Source organism: Electrona antarctica (genome assembly GCF_951216825.1).
Source record: "Electrona antarctica genome assembly, chromosome: 1".
Lineage (NCBI taxonomy): Eukaryota > Metazoa > Chordata > Actinopteri > Myctophiformes > Myctophidae > Electrona > Electrona antarctica.
The window spans coordinates 22,275,304-22,300,248 of record NC_136806.1 but is presented as its reverse complement, the minus strand read 5'-3'; the positions used below and the strand labels follow the sequence as shown (position 1 = coordinate 22,300,248).

The 24,945-nt window shown below is 41.5% G+C and overlaps 2 protein-coding genes across 6 annotated transcripts in view; both read left to right on the top strand.

The window, feature by feature from the left end:
• Positions 1–26: 26 nt before the first annotated feature.
• nxf1a (nuclear RNA export factor 1a) lies at positions 27–14,312 on the top strand. 3 transcript variants are annotated; one of them, XM_079512900.1, is made up of 22 exons: positions 27–337; positions 1,264–1,323; positions 1,847–2,060; positions 2,344–2,539; positions 2,991–3,074; positions 3,617–3,721; positions 3,891–3,965; positions 4,854–4,923; positions 5,017–5,105; positions 6,394–6,501; positions 6,743–6,852; positions 9,524–9,560; positions 10,402–10,470; positions 10,745–10,800; positions 11,099–11,206; positions 11,943–12,001; positions 12,250–12,365; positions 12,520–12,562; positions 12,671–12,743; positions 13,481–13,663; positions 13,846–13,906; positions 13,995–14,312. In XM_079512900.1, the coding sequence occupies exons 1-22, from the start codon at positions 259–261 to the stop codon at positions 14,031–14,033; spliced, it is 2,034 nt and encodes a 677-aa protein (XP_079369026.1). In that variant the 5' UTR covers positions 27–258; the 3' UTR covers positions 14,034–14,312. The 3 variants fall into 3 exon arrangements, with proteins under 3 accessions (XP_079369026.1, XP_079369025.1, XP_079369027.1); XM_079512899.1 differs by lacking the exon at positions 1,264–1,323 and adding an exon at positions 1,137–1,199 and having other exon boundaries at positions 28–337; XM_079512901.1 differs by lacking the exons at positions 27–337; positions 1,264–1,323 and adding an exon at positions 909–1,199.
• Positions 14,313–15,870: 1,558 nt separating this feature from the next.
• atg2a (autophagy related 2A) overlaps positions 15,871–24,945 on the top strand; it is a 29,889-nt gene continuing 20,814 nt past the window's right edge. For all 3 annotated transcript variants that reach the window (XM_079504204.1, XM_079504203.1, XM_079504202.1), the window contains exons 1-7: positions 15,871–16,418; positions 16,809–16,971; positions 18,043–18,189; positions 20,533–20,635; positions 22,595–22,736; positions 23,683–23,931; positions 24,324–24,423. In XM_079504204.1, coding sequence (XP_079360330.1) covers positions 16,248–16,418; positions 16,809–16,971; positions 18,043–18,189; positions 20,533–20,635; positions 22,595–22,736; positions 23,683–23,931; positions 24,324–24,423 — 1,075 coding nt within the window. In that variant the 5' untranslated portion in view covers positions 15,871–16,247. The remainder of the gene's footprint in view (positions 16,419–16,808; positions 16,972–18,042; positions 18,190–20,532; positions 20,636–22,594; positions 22,737–23,682; positions 23,932–24,323; positions 24,424–24,945) is intronic.

Here is a 24,945-nt window from a genome sequence, read left to right as displayed (position 1 = left end):
CAAATGAGATGCAGCACTAATGTCCAAACAGGCCGCACTACCACATGGGATAATTTGGAACTACAGTCACCTGTGTGGAGTTATTAGCTGCTTGGTATCTAAGATATTTACCTGCTTCTTGTCTAATAATCATATTACAGTACCGGAATGGAATGCGATAGATCATAGTTACATCATGTAATGATTAATAATGAATATAAGCTGACTGCTGGGATAGTTGGAAGCAAACTTGTCAAAAATAGAACCTAAAAGGTTATCATGGCATTTTACCGAGGAAGGTACGACCACAACAACTACTACGACAACTTCTCAGTGGTTGCACGTGTCACGGATCATGGTAGGTCAATTTAAGACTATAAAGTCAACACAATGGCCGTTTCTTGTACGGAATATAGAAGTTTAAGCTTATGTTTTTAATGAGAAATAACGTTTTCAATGTACCCCTCCCTCACATCGTAGTTAATTACATGGACAAGTACGGCCGAGGTGTCCCCACAAGGTGGGAACATCTGCGCAGTGCGCACCTCGATGTGAAATTGGTTCAAAAATGTTAATAATAATATATATATGAAAAATATTAAGGTCTAATATTCCTACAATCCCTGCAATTATAGCTCCATTTTATTTTGGTTAGATTGGGTCACGCTCTGAAGAAATTAGTTTTGAAATTGTTTTTGTTTTACGCAACAAGGTACGCAACCAACCTACGCAACCTAACTGATCACATCATCAGTCACTGTATGCAGAGAGATTGCAGACAATAACGTGTTTTTCTATTTTTGAGCTGTCGCTCAAGCGCTCAACGAACGGCCCCTATCCATGTGGTGTGGGGATTATTTTGGAGGGACTGACTTGACTTCCGGTCCAAACTACAAAATGACGTCATCAGTCACAACCCTATGGTCACAACATATTGTATTGTAGTAGTTCCGGGTCCCTAAGCGCTCGCGCACGCAGTGTTTTCTTCTTGTCCAAGCCTTGCTGACACAATCTGATTTGCCAAGAGCAGGACTTTACTTGGTAGAATCGCGTGTATATTTGACATTAAGGTCATGGATTATTAACGTATATTATAGCGCGTCTGTTTTGTGTATTGGAAAGGGGCGATCTGAGTCCTTAATAGTGTTTTTAACCAGGTTGGGCCGTTCGAAATTACACTGTTCCCACGAACATGGCGGACGGCGGCAACTACTACAATGGTAAGTTACCCACAAGGTTCCCACACACAACCTTTGTTACAGCTCAATCTCGTTTTCTTTTTAGATTGTGGGGACATTTCGGTGGAGAGAGAGTTTCACCGCCGTGGTTATATGCTCCGTGGAGGTAAACTGAGGATGTAGCCATTACACAGTACAATCCTCAGTTCTAGCTTAGGCTAATCATTCAATTTAGTGAGTTGCTGGTCCATTTTGGTCATATTTGTACACTTTGAGTTACATATGGATACATTAATAATCATAACGGAGGATTTTACTGTAGAGGCTCTGCATAACTAGATGTGTTTCTAGATATTTAATATTGACTGTTGCCATGAATCAATTTAACTGTGTGAATTAGCACATTTGAACTGATATAGCCCTGAAACATGACTGTCATGATTACAAGCGTCATGTGAACCATGGCTAGAACTGATACTGCTGTATGGAGATCTTCCATTAATAACCTTTGGCATTAAGAGTTAAATAATATCATGTTTTTATTTTATTTTTGTATTATACCATGGATGCAGCTAATTTAATGGAGCCTGATGAGAAATTGGATCATGTTTATTTGCTATATTTGACCGCTCTAGCTGTCTTATCATCTGCAATGTGTTGATTAATGTTTTGCGTGTGTCCTCTTTCAGAGCACGATGACAGAACTGGCCCAACCTTCCGCAGCCGCAAAGGCCGGGGCTCCCACAGGGGCCGGGGCTACAACAATGACGGGCCCCGTAGGGACCGCCAACGAGGAGGGAATTTTGGGGGCCCTGGTCCACGGTCCAGACTGGAAGAGTATGATGGAGATGTAACTATGAGTGATAACTCCAACTCTCAGGACGCCAGCTCCCAACGCAGATTGTGAGTGTCACAGAGCGACAGATATATATGACACAACCCGATATGGTTGTGTCACTTGTGTGTTAATGTTATTATATAGGAGTTGTGTGTTAACGTTATTATCAGGCCAACTTTTTTTCCTCCTGATTCCTTCAATTCTCCCATTTGGATCAGATTTACAAATCACGTGATGCTTTATAAGTCAAATTGGATGACATTTTTGTATTGTATAATTATATATATATATATATATATATATATATATATATATATATATATATATATATATATGTTTGCTCCTCAGCAACCCTTATTCAAGACCCTATCGAAGAGGAGGGTTTGACAGAGACAGACGGGGTGGCAGAGGAGGAGGCGGAGGAGGCAGAGGAGGAGGAGGAGGAGGAGGCGGCGGTGGCGGCGGCGGCAACTTTAAAGGAGGAGCGGGGGGAGGAGGAGGAGGAGGAGGGAAAAACAATCGATCAGGCTGGTACAAAGTTACGGTGGGTATTGTTACTGCGACCTCAAGATCACCCACATGGATTAAAGTTCTCAGTTGCCACTTGCCACGACTGATTTCAGCGTTGCAGCGCAACGTGTTGTAAGCTTGTAGTAAGCTTGTAGCCTATTTTTGGTTATTAGTTATTTCAGTCTTCCAGAAAACCCTATTATATCAGATATTTCATAACCCAGATCGTTCAATCTGCAATTTCTTCAACTGGTTAGCTGTATGGCTACCAAAACATCATCATTTTACATATTGTGTTAAGTGTGTAAGACACACCGCGCTAATGCTCCTGTCATGAGATTTTATTTTGCTTTAATGCATGCATCCATAAAATTCTCATTTCGGGTGGCCACAGCTGAATGGGTAGAGAGATGGGCTGTCTGGGTCTCCCATTGTCCCTTTCCCTTATTTGTCTGAGTGTGTTATGCTCTTTGATGTTTTAACAGATACCACATGGAAGGAGATATAAAAAGGAATGGTTAGTGCCAGCCCTACAGAACATCTGCACTGTACCCTTCACACCTGTAAATGTAAGTCCCAGTGTTTTCACAATTTAAACTGTCCCTACATATTCTTAGCTTAGAGACATTGAAGATTTGGTGCATTTTGGTGCATTTAGCCAGGAGATATTGAAGAATTGTTGCAACATATTTTAGCGATATCACATGAGAGGGAGTGTTGTCACTGTATTATCAGCATGACTGCACCCATATTAATTATAACTTACTAATACAACCTCCAGGCTCCAGTATGATATTGCCTTTATAGCACAGTTCCTTTTACAAAATATCAAGTAACAGTTAATGATTTTTTCTTTATTTTTTAAAAACAGATATTATTTAAAAACAAATGTTGCTAAACATGTTAAAGACATTCAGAAATCCCAACATTAGTGGGTTTTTATTTTGTCTGTAGAGATCTTACTCTCCTGCAGACATAAAGATGTATGGAAACATATTGAAGGATTTCCCACTACTCCCTCCATCAATAGACAAGGCAGCCGTTGTATAGTTTGTAGAAAGATTTGAAAGAACATTTGTCAGTAAGATCTCCCCCTCTCTCATCTATACAGTTCCAGGTTGATGGTCACAAAGCTTATTTTTACGTGGATGATGCCTCCGCTGCTAATGAACTGAAAAAATGTTCGAATAAGATCACAGCCCTTGACGGTTACAAGGTAACTACCCACCTACACATCTATGTATTGACCCTTGATCCATTTCACAAAATAGACCTTGAACTTCTGTAACAAACTATCATCAAGTTTAGTAGTTACTGGAATCTGTTGTAGTTCTCTTCTCTATGCTAGCCTACTCTAATACCGCCTCATGTTTGTTTCCTTTTAGATAGAAGTACATATGAACCCTAGCTCCCCGCCCTCCTTTACTGACCTGAAGCCTGAACACATGGAGCACCTGAAGGTGAGCCAACAATAGAGGGTGGGATGATAATGTTGGAACGTTTGTGAAAGGAAGGCGCTCAGATAAACAGGAAAGTATTAGGTTTTAATGATGATGCTTGCAATTCCTGTGCACAGTATTGCAACTTGAATTGCTAGTGAAGGACTTTTTTTTAAATGTATTTATTTATACCTATTTTTGTATAATTTGTCCGCATTATAAGATGGTACTATTTCTGTCAACTCACTCTGTGTCTCAGAAGTGGGCTGTGGACAGTTTAAAAACCTGCCTATGAGTGCCATAATTAGAACGCAGGTTTGGTCATTTCAAACAAGATTTGTTAATGTTTTATTAGTGCAAGAACAATGGGTTGCTAACGTTCCAGGAGGTGAAGTGGTGCTCATAGAAGCGTTTCCATGAGCTTGGAATCCCCATTGATGATGTCATTGGTAGGCTCGTTTCTGAACTGTCCATAGCCCACCAATGAGATGCAGAGTGAGTAGATGGAATTGTTGCCACGACAACGAATAGCAGCGTGACGCCACAGCAGTGATGTCACACCAAGTATAAGGTCTACCCTAGGAGGTTGAGAAGGAGGTTTCCAGTGAAAATCTATCTACACAGGTAGACTAGTTCTACCTCCATCGTGACCAGACTCTCAGGCTCTTCGGAGAGCCAGCAGAGGCATTAGTGAGCATGCGACCAATTACTGTATATGGAGATGCGGTTAAAAATGGTTGAAGTGCCCCTACTTAGTGTCAATAACTTTAATTCGAAGAGGCACAAAATCATTCATTAATTCCCAATTCTAACATGTCTCCCTTCCATCTGCTCGTCCCCATAATTACTATTTACTAGTGCGTTGTCCTGATGATGTCTCAAATGGTAAAGCTTCATTCTCTTTCATAGCAATGCATGGCAAAGCGATTTGACGGCTCCCAGCAAGCGCTTGACCTCAACAACATCCGAACGGACCCAGGTACAGTATGTCCACTGTCTGTTGTAGAATGAGACAAGTGAATGCTTTGCTTGTTTTAGATTTTAATCTGAACTTGAGTCCTGTGTGTTGCAGACCTGGTGTCCCAGAACATTGAAGTCACCCTGAGTAGGAGGTCAAATATGGAATCGGTGATTAAGATCATTCAAGAGAACATTCCAGAGGTACGGTGTATGCTATGAATACTTGGCCTTTGTTATAAGAACCAAACACGAAACATGAATGACACGAAACATGAATGAAATGCCATACATCAAGGCTAAAATATTTTAAGAGCCTTGATTGATTTTTTTCCATCAATCTGTAGCTTGGCTCCACAGCTCTCTTTAAAGCCCAGTTCAGATTAAAGATTCCCAACCAGAATCAAGAAAGTTTGTTACTACTAAATACTGTGCCAACAACATAAGAATAAAAACAAAAAAACGAAGATAAGAAGAAGCCTTCAGCATTAGCAACATCAGTGTAAGATTAAACCGTTTTAGAATGTTGTATGCATTTGACTGTATCAGAACAGAACAAATTGTTGTGTTGTAGACATGGAACTACCCTCTTATGGCCAGCCTAATTAACAGTGGATTGTGCCTTCTGCCTGCACTATTCATATGTTTAATTCGTCATTTTAATGCCAATAGAAAAATCTGTGATATACACACTGCATCTCATTCTCACACGGCAATCCTATAGTATTATACCCAGTCCTGATGGTGGCGGTAATAGAGCGAATCTGGCGATGTCACTTCCGGTTTAAGGAACAACAACATCCGGAACTAGTTTTGGACTGCAGCACTATCAGATGTCTGAAATGCTAAGCGATCATTGTTTATTTTAATAAAGTCAAATTAAGCTCTAATCAAGCCCAAAATATCGCATTTTACGCAGCGATGCATGCGCGATCACACGCGTGCGTGATCGACCGTGCACGCGCAGATTTCGGCCGGTTTTAGGTAGATTACATCGGCCGTTAGCCAAACAAGCTAAAAGTTGCTACATTTTGTTATATTAAGAACATATGACAGGGGCATACATACATCAAAAAAGATTATTTTATCGTGCAACAAAGTACACATCGCAACCTAACTGTTCTAAAAGTGGCACATTAATGCTATTGTGTGAATTCTTATTGATGCTGTTAGTACTGTCCTTGTCCTGCACCAGGAACAAATACATGGAACTATTTGATGTTCTTAGCATTTTAGCCAGTAGCAGAGCATTGTCTCCATGGAACCAGCACATGATCCATGATAAGCTGCAACCAGCTATTGGTTGATGCTTGAACATTTTGGACAGACTAACCGACAGAGTGGTTTATACTATTACTAGCTGTGGTTTGCATCTAAAAATTCAATAATTTTGGAATGATTCGTTAACAGTTTAGAGGCCCCAGACGGAGATCACCGTCAAGTTCATGGTCAAGTGCCAACATTATTCTCTTCCTTCTGATTTCTGTACCAGCTGGTGTGCCTGAACTTAAGCAACAACCGTATTCACAAGCTTGACGACTTGGCTGATTTAGTCAGCAAGGTTCCCAACCTAAAGACGCTCAACCTGTCCAACAATGAGGTGAGGTTCAATGGAGAGAAAAAAACATAGCAACCTGTCCTATATATAGATATATAGATATATAGATATAGATATATATGAAGATTATTTAGTTCTCTGCCAAGTCTGTAGAGATTTTGAGCATGTCAACACATTTTAAACATTTTGAAACTAAAAATACTTGTACTGTATGTTCTGTTCATTTGGTCTAATTTCAACACCACCTGACCAACCTTCCATCTCCTTCCTCTGTGTCTCCCAGCTGAAGTCGGATCGAGAGCTGGACAAAGTGAAAGGCCTGAAGTTAGTGGAGCTGTGGCTTGACAGGAACCCTCTGTGTGACAACTTCAAGGACCAGGCGTCCTACATCAGGTCAGTCTGCAAGTTTGGGGATGACTTACGTGTGTGTGTGTGTGTGTGTGTGTGTGTGTGTGTGTGTGTGTGTGTGTGTGTGTGTGTGTGTGTGTGTGTGTGTGTGTGTGTGTGTGTGTGTGTGTGTGTGTGTGTGTGTGTGTGTGTGTGTGTGTGTGTGTGTGTGTGTGTGTGTGTGTGTGTGTGTGTGTGTGTGTGTGTGTGTGTGTGTGTGTGTGTGTGTGTGTGTGTGTGTGTGTGTGTGTCAACTAGTGTGTATGAGTCTTTTCTCCCCCCCCTTTTTTAGGTTAAGGTTTCCGGTGACATAGAAGCAGTATGTGAAACGTCTTCCTAACAGGAGTCATGGACAAACAATCACTGATGTTATCCCTCAGCACAAGTTTGTTTCTTTTGTTAACATATGCAAGAGAAATAGTCATGTGGTATTCATTACAACTGTTGTATATACCTCCCTTGGTCTTTCTTCCTACTGTCTAACATTTCCCTTTTCACTAAAAAATCCTCCATCTGATGATTATTGAGCGAATTGACAGGGATGCCGTTCAGGCAGGCTTTTCACCTCTTAATCACATTCTTTTTATTGCAGTGAACAGCTGGGAGCTCATAATTTCTCTTCTAATTTTAGGGGCATATTTTTACCATTGGTTGTATGCTCAGTGATGCTTGTTCTCAGCATTCCCCTGCTGACATCCTTGTTAGTCTTCCCATAAAACTGCAATAAAATGTAATTTCACCACAAAAATAATGACATTAGTGCAGAGCTTTAGGAAAGATGTTTCTCAATGTTAAGCGGGTAAGCAATGTGCCAGTCCATTTAAACAAATTGAAAGTGAATTGAATTGCAAGACTTAACCTAAAACAGCCCCAAGTGTAGCAGCGCAGCAGTAGTAGTAGTAGTACTACACTAGATTATAGTGACTATTGGGGAGAAGTCTGTGTGTTGTCTTACAATTCACAAATTGCTTGGACCAACGAAACGAGTCCACTGGTTACAGCCAGCGATGGTTTCCCCTCCCCTCGTGGTATCTTGTGGCCCAATCGGCATCCTGCAACAGGCGAGTATGGCAGGCTGGTTCGCCAATGACGGGTAAGATCCCACCTTGAAACTCGGGACAACCTAAGACAGGCACAGTCACGATTACTCAGCCTCTACGCCACTGTGAGCATCGACTCACCAAAGTGGCAAGAAGAAACTGAGAAGATGAGGAGGAGAAGAAGAAGAGAGACCACACAGGATAAGCCGTTGGGTGAGAGGTGGAGGGGGTAAACAATGTCTCATCAAATCAAATGATGAGAGAAGCAGAAAATGCACTCTGTCTTCCTGTGTCAATGACTGCTCCCTGGCCTAAAGCAGAGGCCCCTGCTGCTACTCTCCATCTATGCAGGAGAAAGAGAGTGGAAAATATCATTATACCATCCTGAAGAAACAATGTTCTCTACTGAATAATCTAATCTGGTTCACTTACATGGGAAATAATTTAAACGAACCAGATATGAAAATGGAAATGCTACACTCCATTATTTTTAGTATGATGGTTGTGAGCTGAAACAAACAAAAGGGACATTATTGCACATCAACCCAGCACACACAATTTCCTAGGGGACAAAGGACATTCACTTAATGTGAATTGCAAAGCCTTGCTTCCTCTGCAGCCAGAGGCATGGGTAAAAAGGTGATACTTAGGTTTTAGCCTTGTACATGATGGTAGTTGTGGTGTGTTAACAACGTAACATAATCTATGCCACTCTTGTGCTTGTGCAGTGTGGAATACTAGGGGGATCAGTAATGGGAATGCTGGGTTCAACACTGAACAGCAATCTTCCTCATGCCACTGTTCCTGGGCATTTTCCTGACTTTCGCTCCCTTTTCCCCTTGCATTTGAAATGTCACCACAACTGATAAACGTTTCCCTTCCTCAGATAATGATGCATAGAGAATCGTCACCACCTACTAAATGTTTCACTTACCGTGGAAGTGAGCTATCTGTGTGTCTGTGTGAATGTTTTTCTTTTGTGTGACCCTCTTTTGTTTTGCTATGACCTAGACTCTGCCTCTCTTCAGTGGTCACAGACAGTCATACTTTTGGGAGCTGATCCTAACGCAAGACTGGCGGTAACCCCACCTCTCTGCCAGCTATAGCATAGCCTCTATTTTTAACATAACAGAGGATTTGCTTTGTTGGTTTCCATGACACGCTTGTAGATTTTGGGTTTCTGTAGGAATGTGTGTGAGTGTGCGTGCATGTGTTGGTTCCCCTGTCAGAGGTCTGTGTATGTCTCGCGTTTTGGAGGTGGTGAGTATTCCTCTTTGGTAAGTACACTTTGGGGTGGGAGAGGTAGGCAAAGGGCACAGCGTTAAGCCATGGGGACAGGAAGCTATATTTGTGCGTGTTTACATTTCCACGTGCATGTCACAGTAATGGTGGGCATGGAATGCCCCAACGACAGTGATTCAATTTCATACCCCTTTCTTGTGTGCTTTAAAAGCCTGGAGAGGACTGTTTTCCCAAGCATTCCACACAATGTGCCAGTATCATTACTTAAATACAACAATCATTACATCTAATCTGTAGCGGACTATAGAGCACATGTACTGTAACTCAGTAGGTGTGACTGAGAGTGTTAGAATGCATCCTGACTTTCACCGTTTTTGCTTTTGTTCCCGTACCAGTGCTGCGCGGCAGAGGTTCCCCCGGCTCTTAAAACTGGTAAGACTTTTTTTTGGCATTCTCTGATTGCTCATTTGCTAGTCTTCACAAATTGTGGCTTAGGCTTGTGCAATGCTATGTAATGTAGTTAAGGATTTCTTTGAGGCATTTTATGCTTTATTATTTCAGATGGAAAGATAGGAAAACAAGAGTAAGAGACATGCGATACAATACAGTGCATTTGAATCAGAGTCCTTGCTCACTAGGAGTATGGTCTGACTCTGTGCACTAGCTGAGCCACCCGGCAGCAGGCTCCCCAAAGACCTTATTATAATAATAATAATAATATCTGGGACTTATATAGCGCTTTTCTTGATACCCAAAGACGTGGGGGGGGGGGGGGACATAAGAAAAGGACAACTTTATTAGAAAAACGAGTAAAACGAATAAACAATAAAACGGTACATGTAACAAGTTAATAAAAACACATCAGCTAGGGAATGCTATTCTGAACAGGTGGGTTTTCAGTGCGGTTTTGAAGGTGGTGAGTGAGGGTGCATCTCGGATGTGTTTGGGGAGAGCATTCCAGAGGGTAGGGGCGGCCACAGAGAAGGCCCTGTCGCCCAGGTTTTGAGCCTGATCTTCTTGGGGATCACAAGGAGGCCGGTGTCGCTGGACAGTTAAATCTCAGTTCGTACACAAGAGTAAAATTCTTTGGTCTTGAAACATTGTCGCAGCAATAACAAAGTTGGGAATTTTCTTGAACATCTGTTTATTTTATTGTATCTGTTTTATTTATTCCTTTGATGCTGGAGGACATGGTAATGCCAAGATGTCAAAGTGTTTCTCTTTCTCTGCCTCCCTTTACATGTTATGTTGTGTTTGTGTTGCTTGATTTTAGGATGGCAATGATCTCCCACCTCCCATAGGTTTTGATGTGGAAACACCCACAACCATCCCCACCTGCAAGGTAATGTTGGGTTTATCTTATTTTGCGCACAAGGAAAGTGTTTGAGCGTGGTCTTGTTTGGGTATCTACATATGATTAGATGTATACAACAAAGCACTGTGGAATGACTTTTTAAGGGCAGTCTTCATTTGGTAGTCTTGCTTTTATGGTGTAGCGCTGATTATTATAATTGTATTTTCTCTGAGTTTTAGCATGGGAACATGTTATTTACTAAAATGTTGGCCTGTTTACTCATGACATTGTTTATAAATATTTTTTCTGTTTCACAATCCAGGGCAGCTGTTTTGGTTCTGATGAAATCAAGGTTATCATCCTTCATTTTCTGCAACAGTGAGTTTAAGCCTATTCACATCTGAGTATGACCTGTTCGGCACTGATCTAAAGCCAGCTCATTTAATAAAGAATGACTGGAAAAATCTGGGAATATGATGGGTTGAAGCTCCACCTTTTTGTCTAGTGCTTCACCCAGTGAATGGGCTAACAACTGTGGAATATGGCCATTGTATATTTGTCCTGGCCTTGTGCATAGTGTGCTAAAGAAATGCACTACTTCTAGCTAGAAAAATCATGTTTGGCTTAAGGAATGAACATAATGAGTAGTGAGACTATAATACTACTGTTTTTCCAGGTACTACAGTGTCTACGACTCTGGGAACAGACAGCCTCTTTTAGATGCCTACCATGATGGAGCATCTTTATCTCTCATTACGCCTTACACCTCACAGAATCCGTCTAGGTAAGAATAACTCTCATAGTACTCTGCAATCAAAGGCATCAACGGCACATTCAAAAAACACCACATTCAGGGGGCGCTGTTGGCCTAGTCTCCAGTGGTTATGGCATATACGATTTGTATAGGTTCTAATGCAGCCTGACAGAGTTGCCAGTTTGATTCCCGAGCCTGATGACCTTTGCTGCGTGTCACTCTTGTTTCCTGTCATTGTTCCTGCCATGTATTGTACTATCCGAATAAAGGAAGAAAAGCCCCAAAAATATCTTGGCGGTAGCGTCACCCCAAATGCATGTGCTCGTAAAACAACATGAACTTGCTCTGACAAGAGACACGGTTAAAAATGCTAAACCGTATAAAGTAAACGTGTGGCTGCATTTCACTCAAATGGATTTACCCGGCTGTGCAATTTGTAAAAGTCTTTAAGTCAAATGTAAAGAAGCATCTTGCAATGCACGGATTACATTTGAAAGCAGAATAATGCACTGGGTCAACTCGACTGTCTGTATAATGCTCAATTTATGCTCTGTATGACGATGTCGCTTGCCGCAAGTAGCCGATCTGTCTACAACTCACATGTTGTGAGCTTGTAGACAGAATTCAAGTGCTGATTTAGCACCGGTGTTGAGTAAAACCCAAACAATACCCAACCCTACTTTCACTAATCCTATTCCTCCATATTGTAGTATATCTACATTGACTATGCCTGACCCTTGTTGTCTTTCCTCTTGCGTTTCTATAGGAGCAGTCTAGGAGAGTACTACAAAGACAATCGAAACCTGAAGCGGGTGAAAGACACCAGTAAGTTTACTGGTCAAGCTATTACGCACTTTAGGCTCGTTGCAGGAAATGTGTTATAAGTGGACACCTCACCACTTTGGAAAAATTACAACAAATTTATTTTTACCTCACACTTTCATTTCATCGGGTACAAGGTTGTAACTTTTAGTTTTTGAGTCCTACATGGTGTTGCACTCTTCATAACCATTGCTAACTCTGTTTTCTGACATCTAACCCTATAACCTTTGCCTTTTCCCTGCTCCATACAGCGATGAGATTTCGTCTGCTGAAGCACACAAGGCTAAATGTGGTGGCATTCCTCAATGAGCTCCCCAAAACTCAGCATGACACTGCATCCTTCAACGTTGATGTAAACACCTACACGGTTGGTTAATATTTGATTCTTCACTTGATGCTTATTGATAACCTTGCACTGCATAATTTCTTGGTATTGTGCCTTAATCTTCCAAATGCAGTTTTTAATCTATTCTTGTAAATAAAACTAATTCTGAATATTGTTTTTCTTTTCTTTTTTTCAGAACACGTTATTGTCATTTACAGTATCTGGGGTGTTCAAAGAAGGTGAGTGTTGACATGACTGTCTTGTGTTTTTTTGTGTTAGTTTTTCAAATTCTCAAATATTTTTTTTTCCTGGTGCTGAGTGCTGACTTTTGTTTTTTTCTGTCACAGCGGAAGGTAAATCACGTGACTCCACCATGGCCTTCTCTCGAGTCTTTGTCACGGTCCCCGCTGGGGGTAATGGGTAAGTCTAAGGAACTCACCTTGGTTGACATGGTTTCCTTTTGTTGCGAATTTTATATTAAGTCATTGACTGCCACCCCTATTCTCCCCTTGCCAGGCTTTTTTTCAAATTGGCTTACCTTTTTTAGTAGTCACAATATATTAATCTTCACTACGATCGCACCCCCGAAACAAAAAATCTTAAAAAAGAAATAACAAATATAATAATAATAATAATAAATCGGGCGCACGGTGGGTTCGATTTTGATCTAGTGAAAGGGAAGGAAAAAAAATCTAGGGAAGTGGATGGGATGGGACTTTTGCGTCCATGTGAACTACATTCACCAGGGTATTTAGCAAAATGCCCTCTGAAAGTAACATTTATTTTTGCTGTTTTTCCATTTGTGACAGATTTTTTTTTACCTACCCCTTTCCACACATGGAACTTTAACTAATACAGACTGTATAATATGCACTTAGACTTATAGCGGGTATGCGCATGCATACAGTGAATGGCAAATCGAGTGGCAAAGTGAGTGACAAAGTGAATTTAATTTCTGTTTGGATGTATGGGCTGTCAAGGCCAGAAAGTAGTTTTTTGCCACTCAATAGGCATTCCTGCATAACTTCCGGGTATGATGATGTCACGCACATACTCTCTATTATAGTCAGAAGATAAAGTTTGGTCATGTTGCACCTAAAAATAAAATGAGAAAATATCTTGCATTTCATTTTATGCTCGTTTATTCTGTGCTTCAGTTTGTGTATAGTGAACGACCAGCTCTTCATCCGGATGGCAACAACGGAGGAGATCCGCAAAGCATTTGTGGCTCCCGCCCCGACCCCTTCCTCCAGCCCTGTGCCCACACTCAGTGCACCGCAGCAGGAGATGCTCACCGCGTTCTCCCTGAAGTCTGGCATGAATCTGGAATGGTCTTCCAAGTAAGTGATGTGCGCACATGTCCGTGTGTGTGTATTCTCATGCATGTGTCCTCTGTAGCACTTTGGAGTTTTAATTAAAAGTACACTACAAATAAAACGTGTTGCATGAAAGTATATTAATGTTAGTCAGTGTCATGCTTGTTTGCACCTCTTAAAAATATAAATATGTTTGTATTTGCCAGGTGTCTACAGGACAACGAGTGGGATTTCAACAAAGCTGCACAAGTCTACACTCAGTTGAAGGTAACAATTAACCAATTTAATTTCCTGCGATTATGGTGGTCCCCTCTTCCTAAAGGAATTTTCACATGGAAGTCTCTTTTCTTTTCAGACGGAGGGCAAGATCCCAGATGTGGCATTCATAAAGTGAAGATTTGAATGATGATACCTTCTGTGAAATAGTGACAATTGGTTTTCAGTGAAGAACTGTTAATTATATTTTATATGGATTTTGTTTTGTTTTATCCCCTTACTCTGGCTTTGTTTTACAATTTTCTTTACTGATATCTTGTTTTAACAACCAAGTGTCAGTCGTTTGACTCAAACTGTTATAATAAAAATTTGGTTATTGTTGTAACCTTAGTTTATAGTTATTTGTATAGCGTTCTATTACATGCTTTCATAGGAATAAAGACAAATGAGCACTGGCTTTGCTTGTGTTGAACTTGATGTGAAATGATGTTGAAGTAAATACACATTATTCCTCAGTTTTTCCTAATACATGTAAAGAAGGAAAGGACATCTATGTCACTTTCTTGGTCCGGCACTGGGAGGCAAACTGGAGCTTGAAGTTTGATGGATTGCCTTGCTAATGATTAGACACCATTTATGATTGATTGCAACCTTTGTCAAATTATCTGTTCAGGATAATAAAAGACATCACACATTCTTTTATGGTTTTTCCCATATGCACACTAATATAATTGAGGTAGGCTATGTAAAGAGCATGCTCTGTAAAAGTACGCTTCTGGATGTGCATCGAGTATGGGCTGTATCATTCATTGACAGCCTGTCAGTCAACCAATTCTAGTGATGAAAGCCCATGCTGCACAGCCAGAAATGATTGCCAGTGTTTTAAGATGTCTGTACATAGTGTCCATCCATCCATCCATCCATCTTCAACCGCTTATCCGTAGTCGTGTCGCGGGGGCAACAGCTCCAACATAGTGCTCCAGACTTCCCCCTCCAGAGCAACATTAGTGACTTCCTCCTGGGGGATTCCAAGATGTTCCAATCCAAGGCCAGTGAGTCGATGTGTTTCCTCCAACTGCGCCTTGGTCTGCCACGGGGTCTCCTCCCAGTGGGACGTGCATCGAGGACCTCCCTAGGGAGACGCCCGAGAGGCATCCTAACCAGATCCCCGAACCATCTATACACTGATCAGAAAAAGTTGATGTGTGTGTGTGTGTGTGTGTCTTCTATTTTGTGAACCGATTATCTGACTATAATGCCTACTACCAGGGCAAGAATTTCATGATGGCCATGAATCATGATGCATGGCCAGTGGCTGCCCCTCAGGTTGGCCTAGTGCCCCTTAAAAAAGATCTGCCTTGTGGCTACAGTGGCCCCACACTGGGAGGCACACTTTGGTTCGAATAAGGTTGGTGAGGGGTGCGTTAAAACGACCGGATTAAGGTTGGTGAGGGGTGCCTTAAGGGTTGGGTGAGGGTTAAGGTTAGGTTTAGGTGTGCTGCCCCGTGGGAGGTTAGGGTGAGGGTTTGAGAGCTAGGATGGGATGGGCATGCATCAACTTTTGTTTAGTTTTTACAAATATTGGTCATTTGTACATACCAATAATTTTCTGAAATAAACAGCTTTTTCTAATCAATCACACCATCATTCCCTTTAAAACCATTGATTCATTTATTAACAGTTTGTAGAATTACAGTACATTTCAAGTACAAGTTGTACAACTCAATACAAAAACTTAACTGAGTGGACGACACCATAAAGCATTACACTTGTTTACAATTGTAAACCATTTACCATTTTCAATTCATTAAAGCACCATTGCTTCACCATTGCTTTATTGCCCCGGAATTTGGCCTTGAGGTTGGTGCCCTCATCCACGTTTAATAAACTTTGAGAATAATTTGACCTTACAAAGATGGCGTCTATTGTTATCCTTCCGGGTTTGTTTTATTTTTTAAATCTCGCGATGACGTCAAGACGCAGGGGCGTCTGTACTATACCAACAGTTCACGTATGATAATAACAATAAACAACCCTGGATCCAGAGATATGCGCAGGGACATGTCGCTCGAATTCGACACGAACGTACCAAAAAATATGTACTGAAAACGAGACACAACTGTAACGGGCGTACAGTCTGGCGGAGCAATATACGTTTCACTCCGTTCGATCTCGACACAAAGGATTCTCGAGTTTTATGTGTCACAGGAGGACAAGAGTTATACGCTTCACCCCTTTCCTTAGCCCCCTCCAGCTAGCCGCTGAGGAGCTCATTCCTTATTTGCACACTTTTGTTTTTGTCTGACTGTTATGCAGTTGTCAGTGGACTGTATTCACAGTCGTTCTCCGCCGCCTCTTGGTTCCCTTCTCACCCCCTCCTCACTTTGGCCCTATGTCTCGCTGGCTGTTCCCTTGGTCAGGCTCAATCAAGAAGCGGGCCTGTCGGTACCTCTTACAACACTACCTCGGCCACTTCTTGCAAGAACGTCTGAGTTTGGATCAGCTGGGCTTGGACTTGTACAATGGCAGTGGTATCATTAAAGAAATCAACCTCGACGTGTGGGTAAGTCTGTACAATAAGCAAAAGTGGGGTCCTACTGTATGCCCAGCACATGTTTTGTCAGGCTCATCATCAAGCCCTGAACTATTTCGCAACGGCACTCCGGTGCAACAACAACAATCTTAGCTCCACTTCACAAATTCGGGGAAACGTGGTTAGAGGAAACAAAGACATGTCCCCTTAGACTTGCTATCTGTTGCTATCAGATTTGACCAATTCATCAGCGTCACTCAAAGTAAGACAGCACTATTTTCCTCTGCCATTCTAGTACAGTGCTGTTGTTTTAACATCCTGTTGACACAAAAGTGTCAGTTATGACGCCTATCCTCTCAGAATTGTATTTTGCTTTCTCTTTGAGCCACATTACTGTATGACTGTTTCCATTTGTCCCAGGCGGTCAATGAGCTTTTGGAGTCTCTTGGGGCACCTCTGGAGATTGTGGACGGGTTTGTGGGCAGTATATCAGTGACCATTCCCTGGCAAGCTCTAGTGACTGACCACTGCACCTTAGAAGTTTCTGGGCTTCAGATAACATGCCGACCCAAGTACAGGACAAGTAAGTCACCAGCAATGTTTGCCTGAGTTGGGGAAACCCATAATATCTAAAGACAGATCCTCATCCTATAAAAGATTTTTAAACCATATGGGCTCTCAGTTTGAGAAACCCATAGTGCAGCAGTAAGCTAAAACCAAGATGTCCCAGAACAGGCCTAGTTTGAAATGCATCTTCTGGGAACCTGGTAAACAATAGCTTAAAATAGTGATACTGTATGTCCCTATTTTCAGTTATAGAAATGTTATTAACTGTTGCATTAAGGGCTGAGTAAAATAAACGACAAAAAACTCCAAATATGTTCACTTATCTATCTATGCCTGTTACTTTATAAATGCCCATAGACATATGTTTACATCATACATTTTGTACACTGAACTTGGACACAACAAGGTACCAACTAGGTCTTTGCAACGTAGTTTGAAGTTTTTCTGGCACAGAATTAGCCTTGCGTGGTGAGGGCAATTTATTTTGCACTGGCAGATTCGTCTCTGGTCCCCAGGCTAGCACAATATGCTTATGCATGTAGGACTAAGGTTGTAGACCACTCAGGAGATAGAACCTGAATTGATACATCATATGAAGGCGTATGTAAGTACTAGTTTCCTGGGACATGCCAAACAGGTTATCCATGATAATAAGGTGTAATTAGCCAATCATAAACTAAAGTAGGGCACAAACTTTGATATTGGTCTATCTCAGTGGTTTTCAACCAGTGGTCCTTGTGGGGGGTTCCAGGTGGTTCCCAGCTAAATTATGGAGAGTTGGTAACCAAAAGGAGCCTTATAGATAGAATAATTTATTATATTGATTGACATTTGCCTGTTATCTCTCCTAATGGTGGTACCATATCAATATAGCATGGAAATGTGCACAAAAATCGTATCCAACGAGAACAAAAAATTCTAAGTTTCGGTCAGACCCGACCGAAACTTAGAATTTTAAAGTATACTAAGGACAAAACAGGTTATGGAATAGGGAGAAGGTTGACTATTAATCACTCACTCACTGTAGCTTCATGACAACAGTGAACACACCCACATCAGTGAATCCGCTTTATTTGTTTCCATTCAGGTGGGGGTTGGGACTCCCAAGGCTGGTCCTCAAGCATGATGACCTCCAGCATGCAGCTGGCCCAGGAGTGTCTGAAGGACCCCCCTGAGCAGGAGCCGCCTGCACAACTGGAAGGGCTTGAGATGTTTGCACAAACTATTGAGACGGGTATGTGCGTGCGTGCGTGTGTGTGTGTGTGAGTGAGGGAGACGGCATGTTGCCATGGCCATAATTCATTGTTTGAACTAAATGACAGCAGCCATGCTGCTTCGTAGAAACAAGTTTAGGCATAGACAACATTTTGCACCTGTATTTTCAACATGCAAATAGTCCCACTGTAATTGTGTGCTGTCTTCTTCTCTATCCAATGACACAGTGTCCCAATCTAAATGATGAAAATAGTGAAATGTCTGCACACGATATAGTTCTGCTCCCGTCTTTTTTATTTCAACCTAAATACAACAACGTTTCGCCCCTCCGGGCTTTCTCAAGTTACATGGGTATGGCCTTGAAATCCTTAAATAGGTGGAACATAACTGGGTGTCGTCATTCAATCAATTGATAAGCCAATAGGCTGTATGTGAAGATCCACTCCAGAGCAATACAAATACATCAATTAAGGGGCCATACACTCACGAACAATAGGTTTAAAATACAATAAATACACCAAAACATATATACAATACAAAAGGAAAGCAAACAGAAACAAAATAAGGTTGAGGCAATTCAAAAAAGGGCATAAATACCGGCAGCAAATCAAGCAGTGCAATATGACAATAAAACAATAGCATAGAGCATAAAACCGGTGAGTACATGAATAAGAACACTCAATTAAAAGCAATAGTGAAAAGGTGAGTCTTGAGCTAAAAATATCTACAAAGGGAATTGGATTGATGAGGCATCAAAACGATTTGATAGTGTCTCCCAGGAGGGATGCTTACAACCCAAAGCTAAACCGGTTCAGGAAAAAATACCCCAGTGTTTCATAACCTATTCCCCTTTGGGTAATGATTTTAAAAATATCATTAAAAAACACTGGCATATTGTGACAACGGATCCCCTGTTAAAAGCTACGTTTCAAGCCCCACCTCAAGTTGTATTCAAACGAGCTCCTCAATATTACGTCTCTAGTGGTGAGATCGGATTTGGCACCTACAAAACCCTTAACCTTCCTGGATGAAATCCCTAATGGGAATTATAAATGTGTTAGTTGCACACAATGTAACTTCACTTATAAATGTGCATTGTTTAATCATCCTTCTACAGGAAAGAAATATTTATTTCATGTAAATCAACACATGTAGTATACATGCTAAAGTGTCCATGTTCACTGGCATATGTTGGTATGACGACAAGAGCGCTTAAGACACGCATCACCGAACATCGGAGCGATATTAGAACTCAGAATATGCGCAGTCCAGTGGCGGCTCATTGTATGCAAGCTGGCCATAATGTGTCTGCTTTAAGATACATTGGAATAGAAAAAGTGGAAAAACCACGTAGGGGAGGAGACTGGGAGTCTCTCCTGCTGAAAAAAGAAAAAAGAAGCATTTTGGATCTATGAATTGAGAACCCTTAAACCTTTTGGTATGAATTTGGACCTAGATATCAGACCATTCCTTTAATACACCTGCCTGACATGCCGCTCTATTATTATTATCTCTGTGTATTCCTTTTGTATTGTATGTGTAAAAATAGTAGCCTTAATGGAGGCTGTAGGCTTGTTCATGCTTAGGGGGTTATGATGCTATAGGCCCACAGGGCTCTGGTCAGGGAGCTTGGACTCAAGGATGACAGTGATTGTGGCATTATAGATTTTATATGTTGATAGATGTACAAACAGACAGGGTTGGTTTATGATGAATGAATGGTATTTCCTCAAGAACACATTCTGGTCCTCCGGTTTGTCTGTAGTTGCACAGTACACAACTTCAGAACTGGGGTCCTGAACAACTGTGCCCAAACAGAAGCCTGAACTAAAGTAGGGTCCTAAAGAATGACTAGGTAGCTGAAAAGGCCTGCACAAAAATAAGGCAAATAGATGTAGCTATAAGGAATTTTCTACAGTATGTTTTGGTGTATTTATTGTATTTTAAACCTATTGTTCGTGAGTGTATTAATTGATGTATTTGTATTGCTCTGGGGTGGATCTTCACATACAGCCTATTGGCTTATTAATTGATTGAATGACGACAACCAGTTATGTTCCACCTATTTAAGGATTTCAAGGCCATACCCATGTAACTTGAGAAAGCCCGGAGGGGCGAAACGTTGTTGTATTTAGGTTGAAATAAAACAGACAGGGAGCAGAACTATATCGTGTGCTGACATTCCACTATTTTCTTCATTCAGTCATTTCTTTGGGTCCAGCACCGTATTCTGAAACTGGGATGTGCATATCGTTTTCCTTCTTTACAGTGTCCCAATCTAAACATGAATAGCAGCACACATTCATTTTGAGGAATGAGAGTTAATGACCCATTGACTATTTCTCATTCTGCCTGTGTTCAGTCCTCCGTCGTATTAAAGTCACCTTCCTGGACACTATCGTCCGCATCGAGCACCAACCCCTGGACCTGGAAACAGGCGCTGCCTTAGAGGTGCACATAAAACGGTAGGTCACACTCGCACCTCTCAAAAGTTTCACAGCAAAATGTGCAGTATTGCCTAGAAAAACAGCTGGCTTGATGTTGTTCCCTGACCAACCCTCTTTATTTATTCACCCCACCTTCACCTTTCTTTTATTCTGCATTTTAGATGCTGCAGGATCTTTCTCCTGTATTGCTGCAATATGTAATTTGGTGATGATACTAGCAGAAATGCTAGCAGGAACTGTGACATTGCAAACTGGAGCTCCAGTGACTTTAATTTGGATTCAGATATTAGCGAGAGAGGGATGCCCTTCCCGTGTGGACATTGTGCAATATTCAAATCAAAACAAACAAAAGAGTAGAACTATTAATGTCCATACTAGTACAATTATCACATAAATACACAACTGTAATATTTAAGTGAAAATGCAAAGCATGTGCCACAGCCTAAAATTCACTCCCATGAGCTGAACCCATGCCATGCTACCACAATCTTGTGGCTAGACGATCACAATTCTTATGTGACGTCATGGTAACACTCACATCTGTACTAACATGGCAATGTATGGCGTGGGGGGGAAATGGAGGGAATCAAATATCACCCTTCCTCCTGCATTGACACAAGAGATAAAGCAAACCAGACAAGGAAGGTGATAAGGGCACTTTACTTTTATGAGTCCAAAGGATAATCAATTTGAACAGAATGACTGCATTCCATTTAGTGGGTTAGTTTTCCTGTGCATTGGACCTTATGGGAATTAGGGACATTGACTTGACATTGACTTTGGGAAGTGTAAAATGTCCAGGAGTGATTGATATGTGTTGTAAAGTGATCTCCTGTCATCTATTCCTAGTTTGCCTACCATCTCACCTGATTATTACACACATGAGCTATTGGTAGATGCTGCACTGTTGATGAATCTGTACAAATAAGAAAGCATGGCCCAATCTGATGTTGTTTAATAATCCCCGACCCGTCTTGTTTTCTAAGTGTATTGACAGTTTCCCATAATAGCGCTGGTGACCACAGGTCAGTGAACTGCGGGCCACCTTTGTCTGCATTTCATCGTTCTAACAGAATAACTGTACATTCTGAAATCATCCCAGGCAGGGTTGTTTTTTCCTGTCTCTAATAGTGATGTTATAATACATACACAGCTATTCACATTCTGAACCAAGGGTTAATAACCAAGTTAAGTTGGAGTTAACCAGGTTTAAGCCAACATTCACACTGTGTGAAAATACTTTATGTAGGGGATAATGTCTGGCTAGAGGTGGTCATTGTTGGGAGATAATTCACTAACAGGGTGATGTATCTCCCAACAATGACCACCTAGCCAGACATTGTCCCGCTTATTACACGGCTACTTAATACGCAAATTAATAAATTGACCCAAAAGTGACAACAAAACAAAGTATTTCCTTTCTTACGGTAATGAAAGTATTCCAAGTTGGCCCTGCAGAGGCAACGAGTCGCCTCGGAAACAAGGAAGTGAGTGTTGATCAAATGGAATACATTTTTGGGTAGAGCATCGTCCATTTCTCGCTTCAAATGTTTTCAAAAACATTCTTGAAAGCATGTTGTTTAGTTAAATGTGTGTGTTAGTTTACATGGCTGTCAAGTTGGGTACAGCATAAAGTCCAAGCAGCCCAGCGGGTGCAGCCAGGTGCTCCAAGCCTTTGATTAGGTAGTGGTCTGTTATAGAGCGGAGCGGTCATTATCCAGAAATGACACACCGCTGAATTTGGCGATTGACCAATCAGAATCAAGCATTCAACCAAGCAGTGTAATAATAGTGTTTATGAAATGGGGTTCTTGAGTATATCACGGCTGGATGGCTTTGTGAAACTACTGGTCACAGTAGTGACCAGTAGTGTGCGTGCGTGTGTGCGCATACACATCCTTTGTTCATCTGTATAATAACATGTACATGTCCACACATGCCTCTTTGTGTGTCCTGTGTGTATGTGTGTGTCACCAGGCTGGAGTACTGTGATGAGGCAGTGCGGGACCCAGCCGGTCATGCTGTGCCTGTAGACATTCACCAGCCGCCCGCCTTCCTGCACAAGATCCTTCAGCTCAGCGCTGTACAGCTGTACTATGAGAGCCTCAGGACTGGACAGGTGTTACACACTCCTTTAGAGGGACTTTTTATTATTGGGTGGTGTTGCATTTCTGTCTTCCATTATGAAATTATTGTGTACTGGTAAAGAATTAGGAATCTGCGCCCAGATGGCGTAGAGCAGTAGTTCCCAAAATGTTTAGCCAAAAAGAGAAATTTGATGTCTGTTTTATGTGTTTTGATGAAATTCTTTTGAATTTGTTTACATTTTTAAGTCTACATGCTGATTTATTATATGTACCGAAATGAATGGAATCCATTGAGTTCCTTGAAAATCTTAACTAACGCTTTGGAAAATGATCATTCAGCTCTAATGTCAAGTACATCGTGAGTCATAGTCAAACTGTAGTTCAGGAGGCTGTGGTCTCGTTGATAGGCATTACGCATGAATTCCAATAACGGTTTGAGTCCAATCTTGGGTAGAGCCTAATTGAAATATCAGTTTGGCCGATAAATCTGCCATTATTTTACTTTTCGGCATTGCCAATTATGCAGCCAATGTGTCCCGATTTGTCAACCTGGTGTCCCTATTTTGGGCATGTCCTGGGCGCAAAATGAAAAAAATAAAAAAGACGATTTCTTTTGTACATTGGCAATTATTTTAGAAAATGACTTGATTATGTTTTTATTATATCTGTCAAAACATCAGTAATTGACTGTCTAGGACTTGGGGTCGGCATCGATCTGCACGCTTTAATCTTGGGTTTGGGTCAATGAAGTACTTTTTACTTTTCTGACTGCCTCTGTCACCTGCCTCTGTCACCTTCTGTTGTGCCTTTACTCTCTCACTGATAACACTTGAGCCTGGGTCAGCCTAACCCAGGTGAACTGTTTTTTTTCCAGGATTCATATAATTCTGTTCACTTAATATCTATTATATTAATCTTGCAGGGACGAGCATTCTACCATTTCACTCACTCGCAGCCATGTCTTTCTATCTGTCTTAGACCGAGTCTTTCGTAGGGGACCTGACATGTTCCGCCACAGCCAGTGAAGGGGGGGAGGAAGAAGAGGAGCAAGATGAGGAAGATCAGCAACAACAACAGGAGGAGGAGGAGGAGGAGGAGGAGGAGGAGGGAGGTAGAAAGGGCCTGTCCTCTAATTCTCCTCAGCAGCCAGTCCTCATAGGAAGCTGCTCCGGTTTCATTGAGACCACTGTGAAGATTAAACAGAATGACATGCTCCCCGGACCAAAGGTGTGTGTGTGTTTGCGTGCGTGCACGTGCGTAATCATCAGATCACTCATAAATACATATATTCTCTCAGCTTTTTTTATTACTGTATATGCTATTTTATACTTTGTATAATGACGGTGTCACACAAACGTAGCAAAAATAGACGATCCATAGACGAAGCACACACCACGTCATAATGTTTGAATAATTCTGTTAACAAGAGCTTGTGAGTGTGACTAAATAATAATTGTATAGGATCCATTGGAACACAGGTTCATTTTTCCCCCTTCCATTTCCTGAAAAGGAATGATGATATAATATTAATAATATATTATTATCAATTTAATTATCCATTCCTTTTTCTTTCTCTTTTGTGTCGCCATGCTCCTATATCCCCCTCTGTCTGATCACAGTTGGAGTTGGATGGGAAGGTAGGCTGTGTCCACCTGCTGATTGCTCCCGATCAGATAACGCATCTGACAGACCTGCTGGCAGCACTCTGCATAGATATAGGTACAATGTTACGCACCCTATCATACACACAGGTACAATGTTACACACCCTATCATACACACAGGTACAATGTGATACACACCTTATCATACACAGGTACAATGTTCATACACACCTTACCATACACACAGGTACAATGATGTGTACATGCATTACAGGTACAATGATACCCTATCATGCTCACAACAATAGGCTTACACCAGGGCTCCACCGGGCGCGTCAGCGTCGCGTCACCGTCAGGGAATGTTCCCTTTTTAATCAATGAAGGGTGGCTCCACTGCCCGCGTTGCGTTGACGGAGACGCGATGCGTGCATTAAAATTGAACCGGTGCGTTTTTTGACGCACGCGACGGAGACACAATGCGTCCGGTGGAGCCCTGGCGTTAGACCCCTGAAGTCGAGTTGTATTTTATATCATATCAAAATGTGGGTTGGCCATCTCTCGCAGTTCGTAGAGAGCAACATTGTATTCTATTTGTTTATAAGGCCTTGTGTGGTAAGCTTCCTTTGTCGTCGCTTTTA

Bases quoted from the DNA above. Each gene is read 5' to 3' on its own strand.
- nxf1a (XM_079512899.1), top strand. From the start codon at position 259: ATGGCATTTTACCGAGGAAGGTACGACCACAACAACTACTACGACAAC. The intron at 2,540-2,990 runs GTGGGTATTGTT...ATGTTTTAACAG, and splicing joins CAGGCTGGTACAAAGTTACG to ATACCACATGGAAGGAGATA. The intron at 10,471-10,744 runs GTAATGTTGGGT...TTCACAATCCAG, and splicing joins CAACCATCCCCACCTGCAAG to GGCAGCTGTTTTGGTTCTGA.